This window comes from Indicator indicator, chromosome 4 (genome assembly GCF_027791375.1).
Source record: "Indicator indicator isolate 239-I01 chromosome 4, UM_Iind_1.1, whole genome shotgun sequence".
Lineage (NCBI taxonomy): Eukaryota > Metazoa > Chordata > Aves > Piciformes > Indicatoridae > Indicator > Indicator indicator.
Window position 1 is genome coordinate 42568133 of NC_072013.1, and position 24562 is coordinate 42592694.

The following is a 24562-nucleotide window of genomic DNA, read 5'->3' on the forward strand; positions in this document are numbered from 1 at the left end:
TTTTAAGGACTTAACAGATAAAATAATTACTGTTATTCATTTTAAATGCTGGTCACAATCAATTTAACTGGCATACAGACAGCTAAATTGTGTATTTTGGAGAGAATAGTTACTTTTAATGGGTAAGAATTATGCACCTCTTCTGGAGATTTTAAGATTCACAGATGGAACAAAAGGATGGTAGGCATTCTTGATTGCATAGCAGCCAAAGAAGCATCGAGTATAGTAAAGAGAAATTTTTGCTATACAATTCAAAATAACAACACTGAAACAAATCTGGAGTTGTGGGGAGAGTTTTTCAACCATTTCATAATGCTAGAACAATACTACTCACCCCTGGTTTACAGCTGCTTACCTTGCATAAGCCAGGAAGTAGAAGCTAACTGGTGTGGTGGATGACAAAAGATTAGAGTCGAAACAAAAGTATGGTTTCAAGAACTTTCTCTATGTGACAACCTAAAGGCACAACACCAGAATTCAAACCATTTGCTGCTACTTTGCAGCACTGTGCCTCCAGAACTAAAAATTGAGAACTTTCATAACAAAAAGAAAGGAAGTTTTTAACCCTACAAAAATACTTCCTGGGAATCTGATGTCAATTATTGACTTGTGACAAATGAGGATACTCATTAGCATCCAGTTTACTACTGGATGTTCTAATCAAGTTCTAATCTAACTAAGTTCTAATCAAACCACAGACTAGGTCAAAAATCTTTGCTTCAAAGATTTTCAAAGTGTGCGTGTACATGCAAGTCATGCAAAATTACTGTAAAACAACCACCATGCGATAACCCAATTTTATTTTGTTAGAGGGTACAAGGAAAACTCAAGTTTTAGTAATTACAGAATTCTTAGTGAAGTGTTATAGTTTAATAATCCCTTCATTTAGTTAGTACATATTCACTTAATTTTTCAAATTGAGGGAATTTTTTTTTGCTCAATATCACCAGAAACTGTCAGAATAATCTTTCAAAATAAAAACACTGCAGTCAAGGAAACCTCTCTAGAGTGACACTGATTGAGTAACACTGTCCACTAAGAGCTTTGTATAGCTAATGACATCAGTTACAGAATCACTTTTACCAGGTTCTTCAGTATTGAAGTTTGGATAAACTTACATAGTCCAATTAGGTCGACTGGTCTGAAAACTCTTAAAGAGCAAAGAAGCGTCAACCAAATTGTGTTAATTGCTCAGGAAAGGGAAGGGCACCATAAAATAAAGATAATGCCCTAAACAAGACACAAAAAGAGTTTGTATTTACATTACAGGAATTTTTTAATTCTCATTTCCTTAGACTGTAAAAATAATGACAAGTCTATAAATAGGAATTACAGTGTGATTCAAGGTCATATTAAAAAAAAAAACCACAATTAAAAACCCCCCAACAACCTCCCCTTAGTTGTACAGTATTTAAGAAGCTGATGAAATCATCTTGTAGAAAATTTCTCACAAGAGGAGTATCCTTTAAATCCAGTTGTTCAATGTTTTTAAACACACATTTAAAAGCATTTAGCTCTCTTTACCTTCTTAACCATAATTTTTTCTGTGTTTTCAACATTTCTCATCTAGGAAATGCTGTTGAAAGTTTTAACATGTTCATCACATTCAGCAGGTAGAAAGTTAAAGTTGGTTGCCCCCATTACAGAAAGTTATGCTTAACGAAAAAATAAACAAAAAACCACAAAACCAACAAAAAACACAACAGAACTTGTGGAAAAAGAAAAAAAATGTCTTCTATATAGATAGGCAAAAAAAGGTTGCATTACAAGATTCAGAATCTGCACTTACTCTTTACCCCTTTCTTCCCCTTTCGTTCCTTCTTGTACTGTTCCTTCAGTTTACTTATTAGTCCCTGGTCTACATCCCAAACCTCAGCAGTTGGGGACAGGTCATCTTTGTCTACATGCAGCATATTATTAAAAGAAAAAAAATCAGCAGTTGGCAATGCAAGCTGTTGGTGATTTACTATCATAGCTGTATAAGAGCATTAATAAAAAGTTCTTAAATCTTTACTTTAAAGGTGCAGTCTCAGTTTTAAGTTTACAGAATACTAAGTCTCATTTCATACAGTTTTCCAAGGTACTGTATAACACCAGTTACATAAAATTATATGTTAATTTGTTACTAAAGAGCAAACAAATTAAGCTTCATAAGTAACTTTGTTAGATACTTCAAAACACACAAAAATTCATTGGTGTTCAGAAATGATTACTGCATCTTTAGAAAAGACAGTGTTAAAAAAAATTATTCAGCCAGTGTTGAATAAGCAAATAAAAGTATTCATGCTGTATCTGTCATGAAAATGCAAGCTGAGAAAGTCAGTGCCAGTTTATTCATGAAGACCACCATGCATCCTCTCACACTCATTCTACATGCACAAGAAAGAAACTTTGGTCCTACACACAACCAGAGAAACAAGTCTATAAATTCAGCTTTTTACATAAAGATAAAGAGAGGTAATTTGCATAGGGGAATAAATTGAAATCTTGAATCTCTCATCCAGCAATTAAATTAGAATTCGCTGAAATACAACATTCCTCAGCAGTTTCAGAAGACAACTCTTTCTGTTTGACAAATAGTGCAGTTAATTATTCTCCAAGAGAAGTCAAGTCTCCACTTTTCTAAGCTATCCACCTCAAACATTTCTGGAAACAGAGAAATCAAAGGATAAACTTGTTTCTAAGACAAGGTAAATGTAATATTTGCAGAAACACTTTTGCTAAGAGACAACTAGGCAGCAACCAAACTTTGTGTGCCAGTTAGGCTCATGTTGGCAAATTCTTTAGACATAACAGAACTAACTTACTCAGTTCCCAACTTCCAGACATACCCACAAATCGATATTTGAATAAAACTGCAATTTTGAAAGTTTTCACCATTCCAATCATTTAAGTGCACGAGAGGAGCCATACACAGCCGAAACAAAGAAACATGCATTTAGGATGCAAACCAACAGGAGTAATTTCAAGTACACGTTTCATGACAAAACATGATGTGAGAAAATATCCTAGGATACTGATGCATCTACCATCATTCAAAGTAGGGCTGATCCATCACAAAGAGGAACAATCTTAATCAAAGAGGCGGAATACAGAAACAGCAAGGGTGGCAAAAGCAAGAAATGGGCAGTGTAACAGCTGAGTCCCCTGAGCTGTCCACAAAGGATGGTGGAAAGGAGAACAGAACAGTGATATCCTACAATAAACTGCAGCTACAACTACTAAACTGCAAACACAAAGACTTCCATCTTTATGATTGCAGGGCCAAAACACTGACAGACAAGAATAGTGAATATTCAGGAAACACAAGAGGCATAGAAAGATACATCAGAGGGCACACCTAACCAAAACAAGGAGGAACTTAGAAAAAAACAAACACATGAAACACCCCAAAACAAACACAAACTCACCCCACAACCTAAAAACAAAACCAACCTCCCCCCAAAATCTAAAAATCCCCCAAACAAACAACAAACTTAAACCAAACTAAAGGAAACTCAGTTAAACATGACCAAAAAAACCCCAAAAATCCAAGGCTCCATTAATCAAAGGAAAACAAGCAGCTAGGTTGCAGCATTGCAGAGGATTCAGTAATTAAACTGAACCAGAAGCTCACCAGATGTTACAGCAATGCTGTTGTGAAAAACCCCCAAACTACCAACAACCCAACAACTACAAACCTCACTCCCCACCCCCTGCAAAAGAATCCCCAAAACAAACACAAAAAACCCCTCTAAAAATAAGACAACTCAACCCCCCCAAAACCCCAACCAAAACAGAAACACACACACAAAAAAAACAAACAAAAAAGCAAACCAGCCCAACCAACAAAAAAAGAAAAAAAAGACTCCAAACCCAAACAAAGTTTAAAAAATGCCAACCAAATGAAAAATGAAAAATCAAACCAACCAACCCACCCAAAAAAAACCCACCCCAAATGAAAAGAACCAAACCCATAAGAAGTCACCACAACAAAACTGTCATTCTGGAACATTTGAAAAAAGTGTGGTACATTAATTCAGTGAAGGTGATGATAAAAGTAACACGTTCAGGCTGTGTTCTACCCTAGAAGTTTAGAAAATGTCTGTAAGATTGCTAACCAAACAGGGCATCACTAAATATCAAGACAAAGAATTTGAAGGAATTGGGCTCATTCAGTCAACAGAGAACAGGAAAAACAAACCTGCAGACATAAATATTCAAACCTAATGCTATCGGCTGCTGAAATGTAGGTCATAAATAGAAAACTGGATATATGCAAACTCACAGGTTGTGAAATTAATTTCAAGGAAGGTTTTAAAAAAAATCCAGCAGTGTTTCTCTCAGCTATGCCTAGATAATACTTAGCTATTTCAGGACAGAGACACCTAAGTAGAATCATAGAATCAGTCAGGGTTGGAAGGGACCTCAAGGATCATCTAGTTCCAACCCTCCTGCCATGGGCAGGGACACCTCACACTACATCAGGCTGGCCAGAGCCTCATCCAGCCTGGCCTTAAACACCTCCAGGGATGGGGCCTCAACCACCTCCCTGGACAACCCATTCCAGGCTCTCACCACTCTCATGAGGAAGAACTTTTTCCTCACATCCAGTCTGCATTTTGCCACTTCCAGCTTTATTCCATTCCCCCTAGTCCTGTCTCTACCTGATAGCCTAAAAAGTCCCTCCCCAGCTTTCTTGTAGCCCCCTTCAGATATTGGAAAGCCACAATAAGGTCACCTCAGAGTCTTCTCTTCTCCAGACTGAACAGCCCCAACTCTCTCAGTCTGTCCTCATAGGAGAGGAGCTCCAGCCCTCTGCTCATCCTGGTGGCCCTTCTCTGGACACGCTCCAGCATGTCCATATCCCTCTTGTAATAGGGGCTCCAGAACTGGATGCAGTACTCCAGGTAGGGTCTCACCAGAGCTGAGCAGAGGGGGAGAATCACCTCCCTTGACCTGCTGGCCACACTTCTCCTGATGCAGCCCAGGCTCTGGTTGGCTTTCCGGGCTGCAAGTGCACACTGACAGCTCCTGTTGAGCTTCTCGTCCACCAGCAGTGGAAGCAGTGAAGTTCCTCAGACTGCCTGCAGTGTTTACAGTCACCACTGAACTGACATCAGGACAGCACAGGCTGCCCAGTAGCCAATATAATTTAGTGGAGAAAATAAAAATTTCCCCCCACTTTTTAATTTATTAAGCAGACTCTGAACTCCAGTCACCTGGAATTTTGGGCACAGTTAGTAATTTTGTGACTCACAGCCCATCTGTAAACAGAAATTTTGTGTTTCATGGAGAGGAGAAATGCAGTGATGAGCAGTCATCAAAATCATGAGCAGAATATGAAGTCTCCATAATACGTAGCATCTGTAATGTGTTATGGAATATATAACAATATGCACTTATTCCTGTTTGCTTAAGCAAACAAAAGTCCTATATGAATCTTTTTGTTAATGATTCTGGATTACCACAAGACAGTTTTTATTCCAAAATGTACACTCTTTTTTTACTGTGCTTTCTTAAATTCTTTCTTCACCACTGAATTTGCTCATCATTCAGTATCTTGAAGGTGAAGGTAAGCTGTTCTTAAGTAAAACATGTCCCATGACAGGACATTTTAAATCACGTTTGAAAATAACTCAAAATATATTACATGAGGAATTTATAAAAAAAAAACGTGTTCATAAAAAGCTGCATCATGGGATGGGGAAAAAAAAGGCAATCCGAACTTCCACACTCTGTGGCTGGTTTGCAGCAGTATCCAATTGCAAAAATGTAACTATCAAATCTGCAACGAAATATTATAGAGCATCTGAAGTTGGACCTAAAGATAATACTTTGACTAACCATTGAAAGTAATAATAAAAGCCAGACTAGGCAATAGGTTTAGAGTCTAAATACCAGAAGTTGTGGGTTTTTTGTTTTTTGTTTTTTTTTAGATACTAACTAAAAGCATTCTAAGAAACACACATGGAAACATTTACATTTTTTCAGAAAATCTAAATCTTTGCAAGAGTAAGAAGTTTTGGAAGGATGCCAATGACAGGGAAATTAAAACAGGAAGAAAAAAGCTGACAGAACAGACAAATTTTAACTGAAAAACTTAAGTTGATGGTTGATGCAATTGTTTAAGAAATAATGGGCAAGTATTTAAATAACATAAGGACATAAGCAAATAAATGGATGGATCTGGAGATTCCAAGTAATAACAGTTTCACAGGGTCCAAAATATTGTGACAGGCTCAAGTAAATTGGTTTGAGCAATGTATTATTTTAGAAGGCATTTAAGTGGGACAATGTCTGAAATGTCATATTTGATAGGTAATAGAGAAGCATTGTCTTTAAACATTTGAAATGTACATACTGATCTTTAAAAGTGCTACTTAAGCCCACAACCTGATAGACTGTATCCTTAAACACCCACCGAAGGAAAGAATAGCTGTACTAAACTCTGTGACAGGCTATGAAAAAAGCATTGTTACTACAGTTGAAAGTTCGTCTCCTGACTCGTTTAAATAGTAACTCAGTACAAAATATATGCAACAAACAATGTTTTCACACAACAGAACTTAGAACACATACTTTCTGTGATGAAAGTCAGTTTACGTTTAGTTTCTCCTTGCTACTTCCTTGCCTCAGGTGTGAGTGTTTTGGTAACAATGGAATTGCTGCATTTAAACTAGCTGAAATTAAAAAAGTGTCACATGGTTGCAGAAACTCCTAAACTGCTGTGCCTCACTGAAACTAGTAAAAGACATTCCCCAGCTTCTCCCTGAAAAGTGCAGTGGGTCAATTTGGTGTTAAAAGTAGATGTTTAAGTCTTATTTTAAGTTTGAGACAGCAAATGAACCACTTGAAAACAAGTTGGGGAAAAAAAAAATCTGAATTCCAAAGTCAGTACTGCAAATGATTCAGAACCCCCCCCCCCCCCCATTCTGGGTATCTCTGTCATCTGAGAAGATGACAGAGACACAGCACACTGAAAAGTAATATTGGAAATTTGGAATTTCAGTGGACAAGCTAATTCAGTAAGTTCCAGCAGTTTGCACTGAAAAAAATGGATAAAACTTTGACTACATGAATTACAGAATCAAGTTGTCCTTCCTGCTATACACTAGAGTGGTAAGACTGATGATAGAAGCAGAACTTTCTGCATCGCTGTACATTTGAAGGCATGTTGCAAACAAAGTCAAAGCCTTGGCTTCAGGACCTATGAGAGCAAGACTAAAGGTAACAGTTTCTCCAGTTTCACCTTTCAACTGGAAATAAGACTCTGTTGTCAAAATAAACCAACCCTTTGATAGTATTTTCCAGGAAAAAATGCTTTTTTAATCCTTGGTGCCTTCAAAATCAAGACTGGATGATTTTCCTCAAAGATGTGTCAGCATTTTGATTTCTGTAGACCATTATGTTCTCTCTGCTCACTGAGGTGTAAAGTATAACAAATTCATTGTCTCAATGACATAAAATGGTCAAAACAGGATGATCTAGTGGCACTTTTTGGCCTTATAATGAAAGACTTACAATATGCAACTACAAAACTGCTTGTATCACAAGTTCAGAAAATTAAGACAGTAAATTTCCCATTTTAAGGCAGATGTGAATTACTTGGTGCATTATTATTCTTCTTCCCACCCAAATTCTCTCCCTCTTCCAATTTCTTCTTTTGAAACATGTGGGCTCCAGGAGCTTAAGCCATAACACTTAGCACATTTTGTTTAACACCAAATTAGTAACCTACTTAATCTTATGATCCACTCTAGAATTAAAAATCAATAAAAGGGTGGGCCACAACACATGTTCTATTGATTGTACTAATGCAAGTCACATTAGCAGTAACGTCTAAAAATCTCAGCCAGAAAACTGTTTTCTGAAAAACAAAACCTATAACAAATATAACTATAATTGTATTTGTGGCAACTACAACAGCATAAATGGACATCAAAATAAGTTTCAGCATCCAATACACTGTTTTCTAAACATCAGCCTTTGATCACCACAATCAGCCACACATCCACACCATCTCAGTAGGTTTTGCAGCTCCTAAGTAGCACTGTGAATAAGTATTCCTTATTTCTCAATGTTTTTGTTAGCATCTTACCCCACTCTGTTCCATCGCCTGAACTTCGTGCTTCTCCAGCTCCCTCACCATCTTCAGCTGTCACTAAAAAATCAAATTCCTTCAAAGCTTCTTCAGTATCAGGGTCATCCGTAAGGTCGGCAGCTAAACCTTCATTACCAATCTGCAAGCAGAGAGATATTTTTCTGCAGCTGAGTCATGTACAGATGTGCAAATAATTAGGCTAGAAATTATACCAATTACTCTGAATACTTGGCTGCAAGGGAAAAACCTTTTCAACATGAAATGCAGAAAAGGACACTTAGATATAGTCAGACCTGAGATGCTTACAAAAAAAACCAAGAGCAGTGCAGTCTAATGATCATTAGGAAGTGAACGGAATACTGGCACTAGGTTTAGCAACAAAACCCTTCATATACATCCCAGACTTTACTTTTTATTTACAACACAGCAACTGGAAAATTTCACTGGTTTTCTTGCAGTATCAATAGCTCTCTGAAGAAGATTTATAACTAAGCTTTGCACTCTACTAGTCCAGAAGTCTTGATTGCTTTTTGCTTCTCATTTCTCTTTCAGTGTTAGCATAAGCTTGGAAAAATCAGGTGTTTTCAGAAAAATGTCTTTTTACAGCTGCACCTTAGCAAAGGAAAAAACAACCTCCCTACCAAGGCACCAGTGAAAAGCTTGCTTTCATTCTGCAGGTGAAGAAAACTTCCACTTGGGGTTATATTTCAATGACTTGTATGCTTTTGCAGATCACCGAGCAAAAGGTAATAGAATTGTCTGTACAATTTTCATAATCAACCTCTTTAGACAAAGAAACTCTGCCCACAGGGAGACCTTTCCAGTACAGGAGAAAGGACTACAAAAAGACAGGTAGTACAGCCTATCCTACCTAGAAAGCTCCTCACAGAATGGAAAACTACGGAGGAAAATAGAACAAAACTTAACTAAACTGAACCTTAAACAGAGGATGACTAGAGACAAGTCTCTGCTAGGTTTTAAACATACATAGTAAAAAGCTGCATAACAGAAAGAACAAAACTTGTATTTGACACACTGAATTTTTTGATGCTACTTTCTTCTAAGAAATGATGCCCACGTTCTCCAAAATTCAGGAAGTATGCACATTTTAGTGTGCTAAATTTACCCCTTAAAAGGACTCAAGGTATACAGAGAAACCAAGATGGGCAAATGAGTTAGCAATTAACTCACATTTGCAAACAGGATGGCTGGTTGGATTTAAGTTTTAAAGGCAATAGAATAATGATACAATCACATTTCAAAAGAAATGCACCTCTGTACAATCTGTACAAATTCAGATAATGTACAAATTCAGATAAGTAAATTACAACAAGCATAGCATTACACATTCATAATTAATTGGGAAAAAATACTTCTCTTTTAAAGGGGGATTTCAGATAGATATTAAAAAGCTAATAATAATTAAAATTAATTAATAACTAAAGTTAATTAATTAGTAACTCAAATCTTTTTACTTTGTGTTTCTTATTTATCCGGTGCTTTTCTTTTCCTTCTGCAATATCTTCTATCATATCACTCTCCTCCTCTTCATCACTATCATCTGCGTTTTCCAAGAAGTTAAATGTTTCAAGAACATCACCAGAATTCCTAAAAACGTTAAGACAAAATCCTTTTTACTTCAAGAGATTTCAGAAGATCAGATTAAATGCAATTGCTACCTAACAGCTTGAGCTTTAAAACCAGCAAAGCAACAAAAAACAGGGCTATGAATTTTCTACAGTTCCTATTTATAAAAGCTCATTCAACAGAATCTTTCCTTAAAATAACAGTTCCAAAGTGGTTATATGACTTAAGTGCAACTACAATACATCACATATTTTCCTGTATATATGTGTAATATGCATATATGTACATAATAAGATACATCTGTTCCTAAATAAAATCAGTTTTGGTTAAGTTCATAATAACCTGTAGTCAGCTATACTCCCAGGCATTCAGAGATTCTGGAGATGAAAGTTCAATGTGAACTCACAGTTACTATCAATGACTAAGGAAAATATCTTTTATGCAGTTCTTATGTCTTCACTCACCTTTTGATTTCCTGTCCCTTCTGTTTTGATGAAGGGGATTCACCCCCATTGAGGATCTGCTCTAAGTTCTTCGTCTCTACTGAACCATTTGGTTCTGAATTGGAGAGCCCCAGCAAAGACCTTACCCGCTGGGAGCGTACATCCAATATCGTGTCTGTGTAACCTACTTCCTGAAGATACCTACATGCATTAAGAGGAGAAAGAAAGAGGAAAACATATTTGAGGGAAAAGGAAAGAAATTCGTATTGACTATTAAAAATGAATACCACTATTATATCATTTATGAAAAAATAAGCTGTGCTATTCACCTTATACACAAAACTTGACTCTAGACTCCTTAAAGCTCAATACTAAACAAGTCCAGTATTTGCCCAGCTCTATTACTGTACTTCATAGCGTAAGCATAAATACAGCTCCTCATACTGCAGAGAAAAGTTTGAAGATACCAATATTCAACAATATTACTTACTGTCTCAGTAACTGTCTGCCTTGCTTCCAGGTCAATTGGCTATTCTGAGGTACTGCAGGAACCTCCAGATCTTTGGTTTCTTCTGAAAGACACAGTGTCAGAGCTGAGTAGGGGTTTTTTATGTGTTTGGGGGGGTTTGTTTGCTTGCCTTAGGTTTGGGGGTTTTGTGTGTGGGGAGGTTGTTTCTTTGTTTTCAAAGACCAATTTCTTTTTTACAAGACACCAATGAAAAGAAAAGCAAATCTTTAACAAAAGCTTTACATAGGTTGCCATCTCATGCAGTGTTTATTTTTTTTTCCTAAAGCATCAAAAAATTTAACAAACCCAGACCTCTTAACATGTAGAAAAGGAACTGGAAAAATATTTAACTTGAACAAAAAAAGAAAACCTTGCCCTGATCAGCTGAAGTGTTAAGTCTAAGGAAACACGCCAGATCTCTTTCACAAAGCTTAGAAAGCAACATGGAAAAATTAGTTAAAGTAAGAGCAGCAGTGACATATCAGCATTTTGAGAATACCAACATGCCAAGTTTAACAAATTTCATCAATTTATATTAACAGTTGCAGACCCCCTATCACTTCTACTGTGGCAGAATCTATAAAGCATGGTACTAACTGAAACATTTTAAACACAGCTTTTAAACCCAAGAAAAATCTCATCAAGCAAGAAATAAGAATTGTACAGTCTAGTTTCAACTGAGTACAAAAGGACCCAAAATGTGGCACTTCTAAAGCAGAAGAAAATAAACAAAAAAATGGTGATAGAAGTTTGTGGACCCTAATTTTAAGGCATGTTACACAAATAAAAGTCCAATGGTGAGACTTCCCAAAGACCTATATTTCTCAAGAGAAGCAACATGTAATTCTGCTTATTAAATGGGTCAGTGTTGTTATGAAAAAGGTTTCTTCTGTCTACAATATTGTGAAGAGCGAAACTGTCGTGATTAACTTTTTATCTACACTGCAAAAATCAGACACAATCTAGGGTACCAATAGGTATAGTCTGTTCTTTCCCCTTGAGTTTTTCCCTTCATTTAAGATAAAAACAGGAGCTCAATGGCACTCTATTACAGTGGCCACTGTAGTACTGATTTCCCCCCTCATTCTTTAAAAAGTAACATCCTATAAAAGCACCAACAGTATTTATGTTCATTATGCACTTTCCTTCTGCATGGATAATGGCAAAAAAATATTAGATTCTTCAAGACGCATGAGAAAAGCAACAGCTAACTAGAAAACTGTCTACTATCATTTAAAGCTTTCTTTAACATTCAGAACTCTTCTAATAACAGGAAAGGTCAATTACTTTTGATTTCAGATTAAGTAATGCTTACTGACTACTACACATTTCCTAGACATCACCTCTGTAACACATGGGTGGGGAGACTGCAAGCTACAATAAATGAACAGAGCAGATCTAGAACAGTGTATAAATAAATTATACTAAAATAGGCTATTATATATAAATAAAATTTACCTGATTCAAAAGTTGGCATTTTCAAGTCCCCTTGGTTCAATTCTGTGCCATATTTTAATTTATGATATTTTGCCCTGAAAAATTATGCAAATATTTAGCAAACTGGCATACAATGCTTTTATCAACTCAAAATATTCCAATATTCCTATTTAAAACAATTGTACCAATACAATGCAATTTATCACAACAGTTTTATTTGGATAATTCTTGCACCATACAATTACTTCTAGCCTTTCAAGAACACAGTTTTTGAGATAAATTGTCAAATAACTCATAGATGAGAATTTAGTATTTTCACCAGGACTTGGGATTGTACCCCTGTACACAGCACTGGTTAGGCCACACCTTGAGTACTGTGTCCAGTTCTGGGCCCCTCAGTTTAGGAAAGATGTTGAATTGCTGGAGCATGTCCAGAGAAGGGCAACGAGGCTGGGGAGAGGCCTTGAGCACAAGCCCTATGAGGAGAGGATGAGGGAGCTGGGACTGTTTAGCCTGGAGAAGAGAAGGCTCAGGGGAGACCTCATTGCTGTCTACAACTACCTGAAGGGAGGTTGTAGCCAGGACGGGGTTGGTCTCTTCTCCCAGGCAACCAGCACCTGAACAAGAGGACACAGTCTCAAGCTGCACGAGGGGAGGTTTAGGCTGGAGGTGAGGAGAAAGTTCTTCACAGAGAGAGTGGTTGGCCATTGGAATGAGCTGCCCAGGGAGGTGGTGGAGTCACCATCCCTGGAGGTGTTCAAGAGGGAACTGGACGTGGCACTTGGTGCCATGGTTTAGATAGTCATGAGGTTTAGGGTGACAGGTTGGACTTGATGATCTTTGAGGTCTCTTCCAGCCTTCTTGATTGTACAATTCTATATGTCAGCTACTAAGAGAACCTTCCACAAACTAGAAGGTTCAACTATTTAGAAGACACTATCTTTTCAGTTGTGGCACTGTCATGGCTAACCAACTGCACTACAATGAACAAACCTCCTATTCAGAATTCCTGCCTGTTTGCCACCATTTAACTTCTGCCTCATTTGCTTTCCTGATCTGTCTCTGCTGATGACAGAGTTCCTTCCCTCTGAAGAGCCATGTAAGAGTGCTAGTTTCCCCATCACATGTATTTCTCTTACTGACTTTCTCCTTCATACTGACTGCTGGAGGCTTAGCTTCCAATTCCTGCACAGACCACCTACAACATGCCTCACTCTGTCGCATCTCCTAATCTCAGATCACCTAACCTCTGCTTCTCTGTCACTTTTAAAAGCAATTAGACTCGGTGGTACTATTTCCATGCACGTCTGCATGAGCTTCCCAAATCTTATCCTCTACCAAAGCTGCTTATCAAAATATCTTTGGCTTCCCTTACCTCCAGGAATATCACATGAGCTACCTACACCTATATCCTAGAATTTACTAACTTTTATCCTATACCTTGCACAATTTCACTTTTGCCTCATACACCTTTTGCAAAAATACTCAAAATCTCAGGGAAAAGAATCCTAGACCTTCTGCGGTGGACCCAAGGTGAAATCTCTCTGCAAAAATATTAGCAGCCACATTTTAAAGAAGTCTCTAAAAAAATACAGTCGTGTCCATAATTCTAAACTAAACACTTGACAGAAGTTTTAAGAATAATTGTAACATATCTAGCTCCTACCAATTTTAAGACTCCTCTCAAAGATGGAACCTCTCAAGAGGGGAAGCATAATGGAACATGTGTTACACAAATCTTCTCAAATGGCTGAGTCACTCTTCTAAGTTTTTTCAAACTGATAAATTTGATAGCGAAGACTTGCTTCCAAAGTACAGACATTTCTGCTTAAACTGCAATTAGTAACAGTCTCATTAACAAATTGTCAGTAGATGGCACTATTGACCTTTTACAATATGAAAAAATCCTGCATTTCATATAGATTGCATTCTATGTGAAAAACTGCAAGGCTCCTAAAGACTGGCTATTTGTGCGACCTCAAATCTGATTGCCAAATAGAGTATTTGGGAACATCTTCAGATTTCATCCATGTCAGAATGGATGTAAGAATGTACTAGTAAGGTGTAAGAATGAAGTAGTAAGAATGTCTACCCAAGGTGATCTCTTTAAACTGAGACACAAAGCTTTGCTCCACCAAGCTTTCCAGAAAAGTATATAAGGCATTTAAATCCTGTCTGAAGTACTCTACATTTAGGGTTAAAAACAAAACAAAAATGTACAAAATGAAAACAGTTAAGAAATTGTTAAGTCAAATTAAGCTTAAGAAATGTTTTTGCTTGATTTATAAGTGAAGCCAATAAAGCACTGGAAATGAAAATTTCAATGAATTTGTTCACTTGTTCAATGCACATGTGGCAAATACTATTTCACAGCACTTGTTCCATTTTTGAGCTAAAATTTCAAAGTATTCATTAAAATTCTGCTTTAACTGTTTGTTAGAGAAGATAATGATGTGTATCTAATATTATATCAATGACTAGCAATGACAAACATGCCAAATACTGCTGCGTGGAATGAGATCAGTTGTGTTTCACATCATACCTGATTCTCAACTCAATTTTGCAGTAAGAAATTCATGTTCTTAAATTCCAATAAGCTGTATGTTTGCACATGTATCCCTCTTTGCATTATCACACAAACAAGGGTCATCATTACATAGCTTAAAAAGCTACAGTGTAGTTGACAAGTCAGTGATGTTAGTGTCCCACACTACACAGTAATTGAATCCTACATGAAGCACCTTTTTAATCCTTCAAGTATTGACTTGCTATTCTTCAAAGGTTAGGTTTCCATGAGTGAAAACAAGAGAGCAGAAGAAACAATGCCCTAATTTGATTTAAATGCTTGCTGCTATTTAACTGTTGAATCCTACCACTCTGTTGCCAAGGAAATAAGCCAGCTCCAGTTCAAATTCTATGAAGTCAAAAATGTAAGCACGGTTTTACAATCTCAGCAAGTCTTATTAATTTAAGCACAGCACTCTGCTAATGAAGCTTGGAGAAGAGCGGCTTAGAGTACACAACACAAGTCTGGCTCGGTCTGCAAAGCATCATACAAGGATATACACTAGCTGCAAACAAAAAATTCCATACACTTAACTACTTCAGGCTTGATTTTATTACAAAAAATTGATAAAGAACTATTTAAAGGGCATTAAAATAATAAACATCATTTTACTCTTCTAAAGCATTATCACACCTGTTGCATACACACTTAAATACTAGAAATATCACACTATTTTGTAACTACTACTGCCTATCATTTAATGTTACACAACAATGTCCTGTTTCACAGCCTTTTTCTGAAAAAACTGACTCCCTGTAATCTGCTCTTTCACTGCACGAAACTTTTTCACAGCATCAGGGAGTTTGCAACGAGAAAAGGAGAAAGGGGTTGGGGTAGAAATCAGGTGCAACACTGAAAATTGCTATAGACGATTTTCATATCTGAAAGTCTCAATTTCTTTTGCTTTGAGGCTGGTTTCTTTCCTTTAGTTGTAATTCTTCACTCTGAGGAGCAATGGCAAAAAAAAATCCATTATCCTAAACCTTGCATTTAGTGCAACAATCATGCAACAACAGGCTATCTTTTTTGGATGATGCATGGACAAGTCACCACCAGCTTCCTTTCCTTACTCAATCCATCACAGATTTGCAATTCAATGCCCCCAAACTACTGGATGTTTGTATTTAAAAAACAAACAAACAAACAAACAGAAAGCCTCCTCATTGCCTCCCATACATTTACCAACCAACCCCAGAGTTTCAGTTCTTGTTTTCAGCAATCTTCATGAGGATTCTGTCTGGATCTTAAGCTAAGATTTTCCTCTTGAAAAGTGTGCAGTGTGGGCTTGTACCCACTAGCCACAAGAACTAAAGCAAGCAGTATGTTTATACTGTTCTGTTTCTGTTGTACACATGTTTACAAGTTTCTAGCTCATTGTATCAATTTTGGAATTTCATGAGAAGTCAGACTATAAGGGAAGCTACATTTCAGGAGAAAGCAGGAGTGAGGGTTCACCAATGCCATTCATCTTCAAATTCTGCATTCTGTTGTGTCTTCACCCTCCAGCTGTAATTATGTGCAAGCCTCACAGCCCTATGGTATGCATTTGCAAAAGGTTTGTGCAGTACAAAGTTTATTATTGCAAAAATAAGCAAAATGTTTTCCTTCAACTTCAGAAAGTTACTTATACTCAAGATACTTGAGTCTGCCATAACAACACATTATTCCTTTGATTTTTAAAGGAAGAGTACACACACCCCAACAGTCAGCATATTTTTCATCTGCCTTCAATCCAGACTTTCAAGGGACATGACATAACAATGTAACTTCCAATTTTATACTGGTTGAAAACTCTTGAGTTACTTTCCATTTCAAGGACAGGGATGAATGAAGAAGTAAGATTCCTCCTGCTCAATACTCGACCAAAAAACATATGATCTGCCAGCATGCCTAAACATATGCTGTTTATTGAAGCATCTTTCTACTGGACACTTCACACAGAGGTATGTAGCCATCCTTGCCAAAGCAACATTTCTTAAGATGGAACTGACCGATCAAAGCTATTTCTATACTAGTCCCTGACAGTACCAGTTCATAATAAATCTATTTAGGCATCTTGACTCTTGGACAACTAACTTCAAAATGTCCAGGTGAAGTCTCACTACATCTTGCTAAAAACTTTAAGTTTACTCTGGCAGGAATGTTCTCTTTAGATCAAAACAAACAAATAAAGGCTACCTATTTTCTTGCCTAATCCTCAAGATCTTTACACTGTTGGATTCAGTTACTTCAAATGGAAGATAAAATTAAATATACAACTTAAGTCCACTACTGAAAACATAGGCACATGACAAGATAATTTTTCTAGTGTTTTTGCAAATTAACCACTAATTTTTGGTCAAATTAAATAACCAGGCAACAGAAGAGCAAGTAGGTTTGAAGGACATGATCTGGAATTGGACTGAATGGAATTTTCATTTTTAAAGCATTAATGTTACAGAAAATGCACCTACTGAGACTAGAAATCCTAGCACCTACCACACAAAAAAAAGCAATACTTCAAAAGGTAGCACTAACTTCTAAAGGATTCTACTCTGCCACAAGATAGTTTTCATCACCCAATACATACAAAATAATTGTAGGGAATCAAAAGCACAATTTATTTCATCCTTTCAAGTTTAATACCACAGAAGAGTAAATAATAAAGGGTTTTGAAATGTTTATTCTCACTTTGTCTATCTCTACTCTAACTCAGAAGAAGGAAACTGTCCAATTTGAACTTTGTGTTTAAGACGAGTCCAACAACTTGAAAATCACGCAACTGTCTACAGCAGACAATAAGTTTATTGGAAAAGAGTGTTAAGATGACCAACCATAAAGGTAGTTCACATGAAGCAACATAAAATCATTCAGTAAAAATAGTTGACATAACATGATGAAACTTCTTTTAGTCTGTAAAGCCTTTCAGGTCAGATAAAAGGTGAAAAATTTGTATACCTACCTTTCTTGTTTTAATGCATATTCTAACATTTTTATTCTTCTCACTAAGTCTTTCTTCAAATTTTCTTGACCCTTTCTTTCTCCTTGTAAAAACGCAATCCGAGCCTGAAAATACAAGAAAAAGACAGAGATCATGGAAGTTTTTCCTTTCTCTTTCAGACCCAGAACTTTTCTTCCATCTTGAAAGAGAGTGGGGGAAAAAACCAAACCCCACCCACAACAAAACCAAACCAAACCCCAAACAAACCAACAAACATAAGTCATATTAAAATAGGTACACGTCATGCTTTAAAGCAACTTAGTTTTTAATGTCAGTATACGGAACAGATTAAGAAATGGATACATGAACTGAAATACAGAATTTACAAATCCATTATACAGGAAACAACTATATCTTATGGCTTCATTTTACTTAGTACTGAAGACAGCTGAAGCATAGAACATGAAGGAAGAATTGGTAAGTGTGCTGTTCTCAACAGAAAAAAAGAATGCCTTTTTTTTTTTTAAGTGTCAATCACATTACCCATGAAACTTACAAAGAAGCAATGAAGATTTATATGTCTGCTAACCAAGTAGGTAGCAACAATAGTAGAATACACAAGCTCTCAGCTAGTGCAAACAGTCTAGTATTTGAAAAAAAAAAGGTTAACACGTTTGAGCAACTTCAATTTCAATACTTATATTTTGTTCTTTGCAAGCCAAAATCCTAGGGAAGACAAGGGATTTGCACATATGAATACAACATTTAAATAGTTGACAACATCAATGGATTGGCCATCATTACAGGAAACCACAAACTCCTTTGTCCTCATTACAACTTCAAAATTGACTGAAGTAATTGTGTAACTAATAAAGACAAAATTCAATATACATTTTTTTTTGGATATGGATTAAAAGAAGTAGGAGAGTAAAATTGAGACCACATTGCTTTATAAAGCTTAAGATCAATAACATAATTTCATTATGAAAGGAGGCACAATGAAGAAAAAAACAACCCAGAGCTATAGTCAGCACCTAATCTATCCTTGAACATGTTTTAAAGGGAGTGGTTGTGCATTTTCATTACTCTCAATGTTTAGCATCTGAAACAGTCTGACCAGGAGAACAGCATTCTTCTCTCAAGACTAAGCAGTACCACCATATAAAAATTCACCCATCAGCACTGATTTCAGCCCTTCTGGCCTTACACTCAATGGCCAACCAAACTAAAACGTGTTTTTTCACCTTGCATTAGCCATCTACTTGTTCAATTAAAATTTAAAATCCTAGTGAGAACAATGCAATTAGAAGTATTTCGGTTAAAAGTTTGTCTTGAAAGCGCTCTCAATTAACCATCCACTTGGTGAGAAAGAGTAATACAGTCAACAGTGCACGTTAATACAGAAGAAAGAAACAAGCAGACTTGTAATGGCTGTACAGAACTTCAAGCCAAAAGATAGCTGATTCTGGATCTTGGTCTCTATTTAAAACACTGGGCTCCCAATGGAAGGGGATGAAGGGACCTGAGGAAGCCCAACAACTAAACTCCAAGTTACTTAGGTTCTAAAAAGTATTACAAAACTGACTAACTGAATAGAAAGTTGGGGGCTGTTCAGTCTGGAGAAGAGAAGGCTCCAAGGTGACCTTATTGTGGCTTTTCAGTATCTGAAGGGGGCCTACAAGAAAGCTGGGGAGGGACTTTTCAGGATATCAGGTAGTGGTAGGACCAGGGGGAATGGAACAAAGCTGGAAGTGTGGAGATTCAGGCTGGATGTGAGGAAGAAGTTCTTCCCCATGAGAGTGGCGAGAGCCTGGAATGGGTTGTCCAGGCAGGTGGTTGGGGCCCCATCCCTGGAGGTGTTTAAGGCCAGGCTGGATGAGGCTCTGGATGTAGTGAGGTGTCCCTGTCCAAGGCAGGGGGGTTGGAACTGGATGATCCTTGTGGTCCCTTCCAACCCTGACCGATTCTATAATGTTAACAGACTTCTGGAGAAAACTACAATTATACTTAATTTGCACTCCTCTAGTATCTGAAAAAAATGATCACACAATTTCACAAGCCCAACTTACTAAATTTTCACCAGTTGAGCATAAAACAAACAAATAGTAAACAGTCACACATAATACTAGGTACTGCCTGCATTTCCCTTCAACATGACAAGTTAATGAGCTAAGTGATCTTAAGAATCAGTATATTACTGAAATAATATTGTTATAGAAGCAACACCCCAAAGTATACCCTACAAAAAAAGAGTTAAAAAAATCTTTTATAAACAACAGTAATTACAACAATCTTCACAAGGTCCAAAAGGATGAAGAGAAAATTTGCCACACAAGAAGATACTTGCTACTGTCAAATGGTTAAAGTGTAACAGAAGTTATCTATGCAGAAGTTAAGATCCTGAGGTTAGAAATACGTGTAATTAAATACCCTCAACACAAAGCCAAGAATAAGATCATTGCAGATCTGCTTTATAATTTACATTAATCAACTTGCTTCCTTAAGTCTTGAAATGAGAGCTGTCAAAACTATTACTTGACACATTCAATGACTATGAGGCCCAGAAATTAACATACAATTTCCCAGTGTTGACTTCTTAGAAAAGCAGTAAAGCTGAAGTTCAATAAAAACAGATAAAGTAAACAGATCAGTGTCCCTCAGGGTTATTGTACTAACTTAGGCTCTATAGACAAAGACAAAAGCTTAAAAAACGCTCTCTACATAATACAACCTCCTCGATCCCTAAGATATTCCTCTCCTTTGAAACAATTCTTGGGAGAGATAGATGATTTACAATTATATTGATGATCAAAGACAGACTGGCACTAAAATTGGGAAACAAAAAGGCACAGAACGATTTGGTACTCACCTTTCCTCCCAGTTACAACGGAATTCCTTCCATTGTCTTAAACCAATTTGTAAGTCCCCAGGCTGATATGAAGAGGAGCAATCCTCCTCCTCATATTCCTGTTGCTTCTACTGTGCTGACTTAGCTGCTTCTGCTGACACACATTAGGTCTACTGAGGAAATCAGTCTATTTATTTTTCACTCAGTCACAAATTACATCAGTTTCCTGATCTCACTCTGTATAGGCATGGGAGTACTTAAACTGGCACAAGGGATGCAAACAGGATACTGAAGCAACTGCTCCTTTCAGCCTAAACTAACCATGACATCATAACCTGCATGTCTACAGCACAAGATTTGCAAAAAAACAAGAGTAGAGAGTAAGAAATGCAAGTACAGGACAAGTCTTAACTCTTGTGAACTACAAATTCAATCAAAATGTAGTTTTTAAAATGTATCAGCAATACCATTTTTAAGAGTGAGAAAATATGTTATTTTTACAGAATCTCTAAAACCCTAGTTGTTCTGAAAACAAAAATATGGCCTCTCACGGCTTTAAAAAAAAAAAAATCGAATTATTTTGGTTGCCTACCAATTCTGTTATTTTCCCTCCCAAATAGGGCTATGCTTCAGATTCTTCAGATGAGCTCAAACAGGGCCTCTTCTTTTCAGGGCACATTCCTCCTCTTGTATCATCTTATCCATTTTCATATTTGCAGTACTTTCATGGCACCACACTTTCTACAAAATTCAGTGGCACGTGGTAACTCTGGACTCCATCTACACCTTGGCCCTTAGACATAAATAGAAGTACCACCACATGAACTTGCCTAGTTTGATTGTGAAAGTGAATTCAGGGAGCTCTGAGAAGGAGAGTGACAGATACTTTGTATTTGTGCAAGGATGCATGAAATAATGCCTGAAACTAGGCAAGATAAAATACAAGGATAAAAGGAATTACTGAACAGCTACTTGAATAGCATGGATTCCACTGGAAAAAAAAAAAAACAAAAACAAAAACCAACAACAACCAAAACCACCCCACAAAACTTTCTGTGGTTAAATAACCACAGAATGTATATATTCTAACATTAATACTCTACACTCTGTAAACTTCCCATTGTTTCAGTGACACCCTGCATTTCAAACATACATGCACTACATTTTGTAGATGAAAAGATGTTGATCTTTTAAATAGAAAGTCTGACCATGTGCTAGCAGGAAAAGTCTTTCACCCAACAAGTGGAGATCAAGGAAGAAAGTGAAGTTTTCCTTCAATGTTAGGAATAAGTACATTCACTGATTACGCTGATGCTCCACATCCCTGGCACACAATCACACTGCTTGAACAAAGTCTAACAGAAGATTTAAAGTTGTGTGCTAGAGAACTTATACAAAACTTCAAATTATTACAAATAATACATTTCACAAAGTTCATTGAAAAAAATGTGAAGGAAAAAAATGGGGTTTGGGAAGTTCCCCCCCCCCTTTAAAGAAGCTGGAAATATCCTAAAACTTCAGAATTATTGCTCTACATTTCAGAGAGCACTACTCACAATAGCAGCATAATAATAAAAATGCATTTTATTGCCTCAACTGCCCAGATTAATCTGACTTAAGGCAATCCTTATGATGATCAAACATTTCTCTTAGCCATTCAGGACAAAGGAGGGAAATTTTTAGAGCCTTTTGAGCAGGTAAAATTGACTGTGGAACCTCAAGGTTATATAATAACCGCAGACAGAATTTCCAACCTTAGTAATAAATCCTGACATGCAGCATTTGAAATATTCACCTAGTATCTCAAATGTGGCAAAATATGTAAATAGGAAAAAGCAGCACAAAACCTGAATGGGTTAATCATATAAGATTATTAAAGGACTTAAGCTATTGAAACACTAACACTTTCCTATACAATTCAACCAACCAAATTCTAATAGATTTACCAACACAGGAACGTGATCTATGAGTGAGCTTACTTTCCTTCCATTTCAGCTGAAACACTGTGAAAAGATTGAGCTGCAATGCTTGTAATTTGTTTTTCTAAAGTTCATTCAGAAGGAAGGACAGAAAGGCCTGCAGAATTTTTGAAAGAAGTGCAATATGTCACAGCAGCTTGAGCATACATACCCAGTGCATACATCAGTGTATGCTTATCCTCCTAGGGCATGTCACAAAACTCAAACAATAGTAAGATTAGTTTTAAAAAGTTCGGGTTTATCACAAGATTATTATCACACACAAAGACTAACTAATTTTCACTTTTAGATGTTTATTATGCTGAAGTAGAACACTGTGCTGAAAACTACAATACTACTAAGAAGCTGCAAGATTTAACTCAATTTGAGAGTGGATATAGCAATTTAACTACTGATGTTCTAGTTCCCATTCACAAAAGGAAAGCTGAATGTAAGAGGAGAAGCCCTCCCCTTCGGTTTCCAACAGTCGGAAACTTCATCTCACTGAGAACAGCTAAACCACCACCTATATAAAAGCAGGAAGCATTTAGAAGAGTTTTAGTGTATCCTTACAGACCTGATTATGTCTACACATTTATTACAACTAATCCTTAAACTGTCAACTGAGGACTAAAAGAAGATACCTGAACTACTTTAAATAAAAAAAAAATAAAATCCAAAATCAATTTTTATTTTGTAAATTGAAGTCTCAAGCAAGATTCTCTCTAGTGAGCTGCACAGTGAGATGGGTGCCACCAGTCATATCAGGATGATATGTGTTCCAAAGATTCACCACTTTTAAAGATCCTAGATAATAAAAAAAAAATAATTGGAAGACTTAGAGACATCAGCTCTTGTATGTTAACAGAAAACCTTTATTTCATACACCAACTCTAAGTTAAAGACGTAGAAAATTTATTTCAGCAAGTAATTAATCCTAGTGTACATTTGAACAACGTTATTATCAGTTAAACAACAGGTCAGTAACTATTGCACCTGAAGTAGCAATGGTATTATCAAGCTGTTGCCTGAAGGTTCTCTGTTTTACAGATCTTTTCAGTCTGAGCTGATGTTCACTTCCTGCTCCCCAACTGAGATGTTTCTTCAAAGCCTCATCTGATCACTGCCTGATTGCTTTGGAATTTTAACCACTACAGAAGTGACATCTTTGAGCAACTGTTCCACAAAAGTGGCAGACACTAGAAACACAGCTAGCTCTAAGGAGCAATCTAGCAGGTTCATGACACAAATGACAGATACAAGAGAATTACTCATCCATAAGTCCACTTTATTCAGCAATGCATATGGAAAAGACCAGGCTTGCAAAACTCCTTCCCCAAATCTGTCCTTCCTCTTTCCCACTAACACCATATCACCTCTAGTCATCCAGATTCTAAAGTTCACTTCTTTACATTACAGGGCCAAGCACTGTCGAGTTTTATCGGCTTCTTTCAACAACTTACACAAAATCCAGCTTCAATTACCTCCTCTTCTATGCTAGGGTGAAACTTCTAAGACAGCTCAAACTCAGTATCAGATTGTTTTCATTGTCACTATTTCTTGCTAGAATTTTTTTCACTGCACCTTTTTTTCTTGTGCTAAGATTTTTATAGTCACTTTCCTAACCAATTCTAGAGTGACAAAATTTATACAATTCATGTATGTGTTTTTAAAGACTAACACTCTCTAAAATTCATGGTCTGGAAGGTAAGTAAACTAACTGTAGACTTCTATCCAGTACAGAAGCCAGCAGCAAAGAAAGGGGAAAAAGATACAAAGTCAGTTAAGACTACAAGTAAGTAAAAAATAAAATTAGAACCCACTAAAAGCAATGGATTCAAACTCCTACAAAGAGCACTCTCAAAGACTACTACGTAGATGTCTAAGAATCTGAAACTAAACAAATATAAGTGCCTCACAACTGTATTATTCACCGAAGATTCTAGTACTCAAGTGTTCTTTGTGCAACACTAGCCTTCTGAAATTTTGTTTCAATTAAAAACTTACAAAATACTGAGCACAGCTTAATTTGTAAGCAAGTTGTTCTTTTCTATTTCAGTCCCAAAGGCAATTCTTCAGAAAAGAGAGGTCCTGCGTAGGAATTTTTAGAACTGTCTTCTTCCTGGAAGAAGATTCTATTCTATAAGGCTGCAAATCTGCATTTTCCTTTGACCTCACACAGAAATCATGAAGAACATCACCAACTGAAGCA

General features: G+C 36.7%; 1 protein-coding gene across 2 annotated transcripts in view; it reads right to left on the reverse strand.

Annotated features, from left to right (window-relative positions):
* STRN3 (striatin 3) overlaps positions 1-24562 on the reverse strand; it is a 56758-nt gene that overhangs the window by 19702 nt on the left and 12494 nt on the right. Inside the window, exons 2-8 of one of the 2 annotated variants that reach the window (XM_054400846.1) lie at positions 17566-17669; positions 12080-12153; positions 10604-10685; positions 10135-10314; positions 9559-9691; positions 8081-8222; positions 1790-1900 (exon numbers count right to left, since the gene is read on the reverse strand). In XM_054400846.1, coding sequence (XP_054256821.1) covers positions 1790-1900; positions 8081-8222; positions 9559-9691; positions 10135-10314; positions 10604-10685; positions 12080-12153; positions 17566-17669 — 826 coding nt within the window. The remainder of the gene's footprint in view (positions 1-1789; positions 1901-8080; positions 8223-9558; positions 9692-10134; positions 10315-10603; positions 10686-12079; positions 12154-17565; positions 17670-24562) is intronic. The other variant, XM_054400847.1, reaches the window with a different exon arrangement.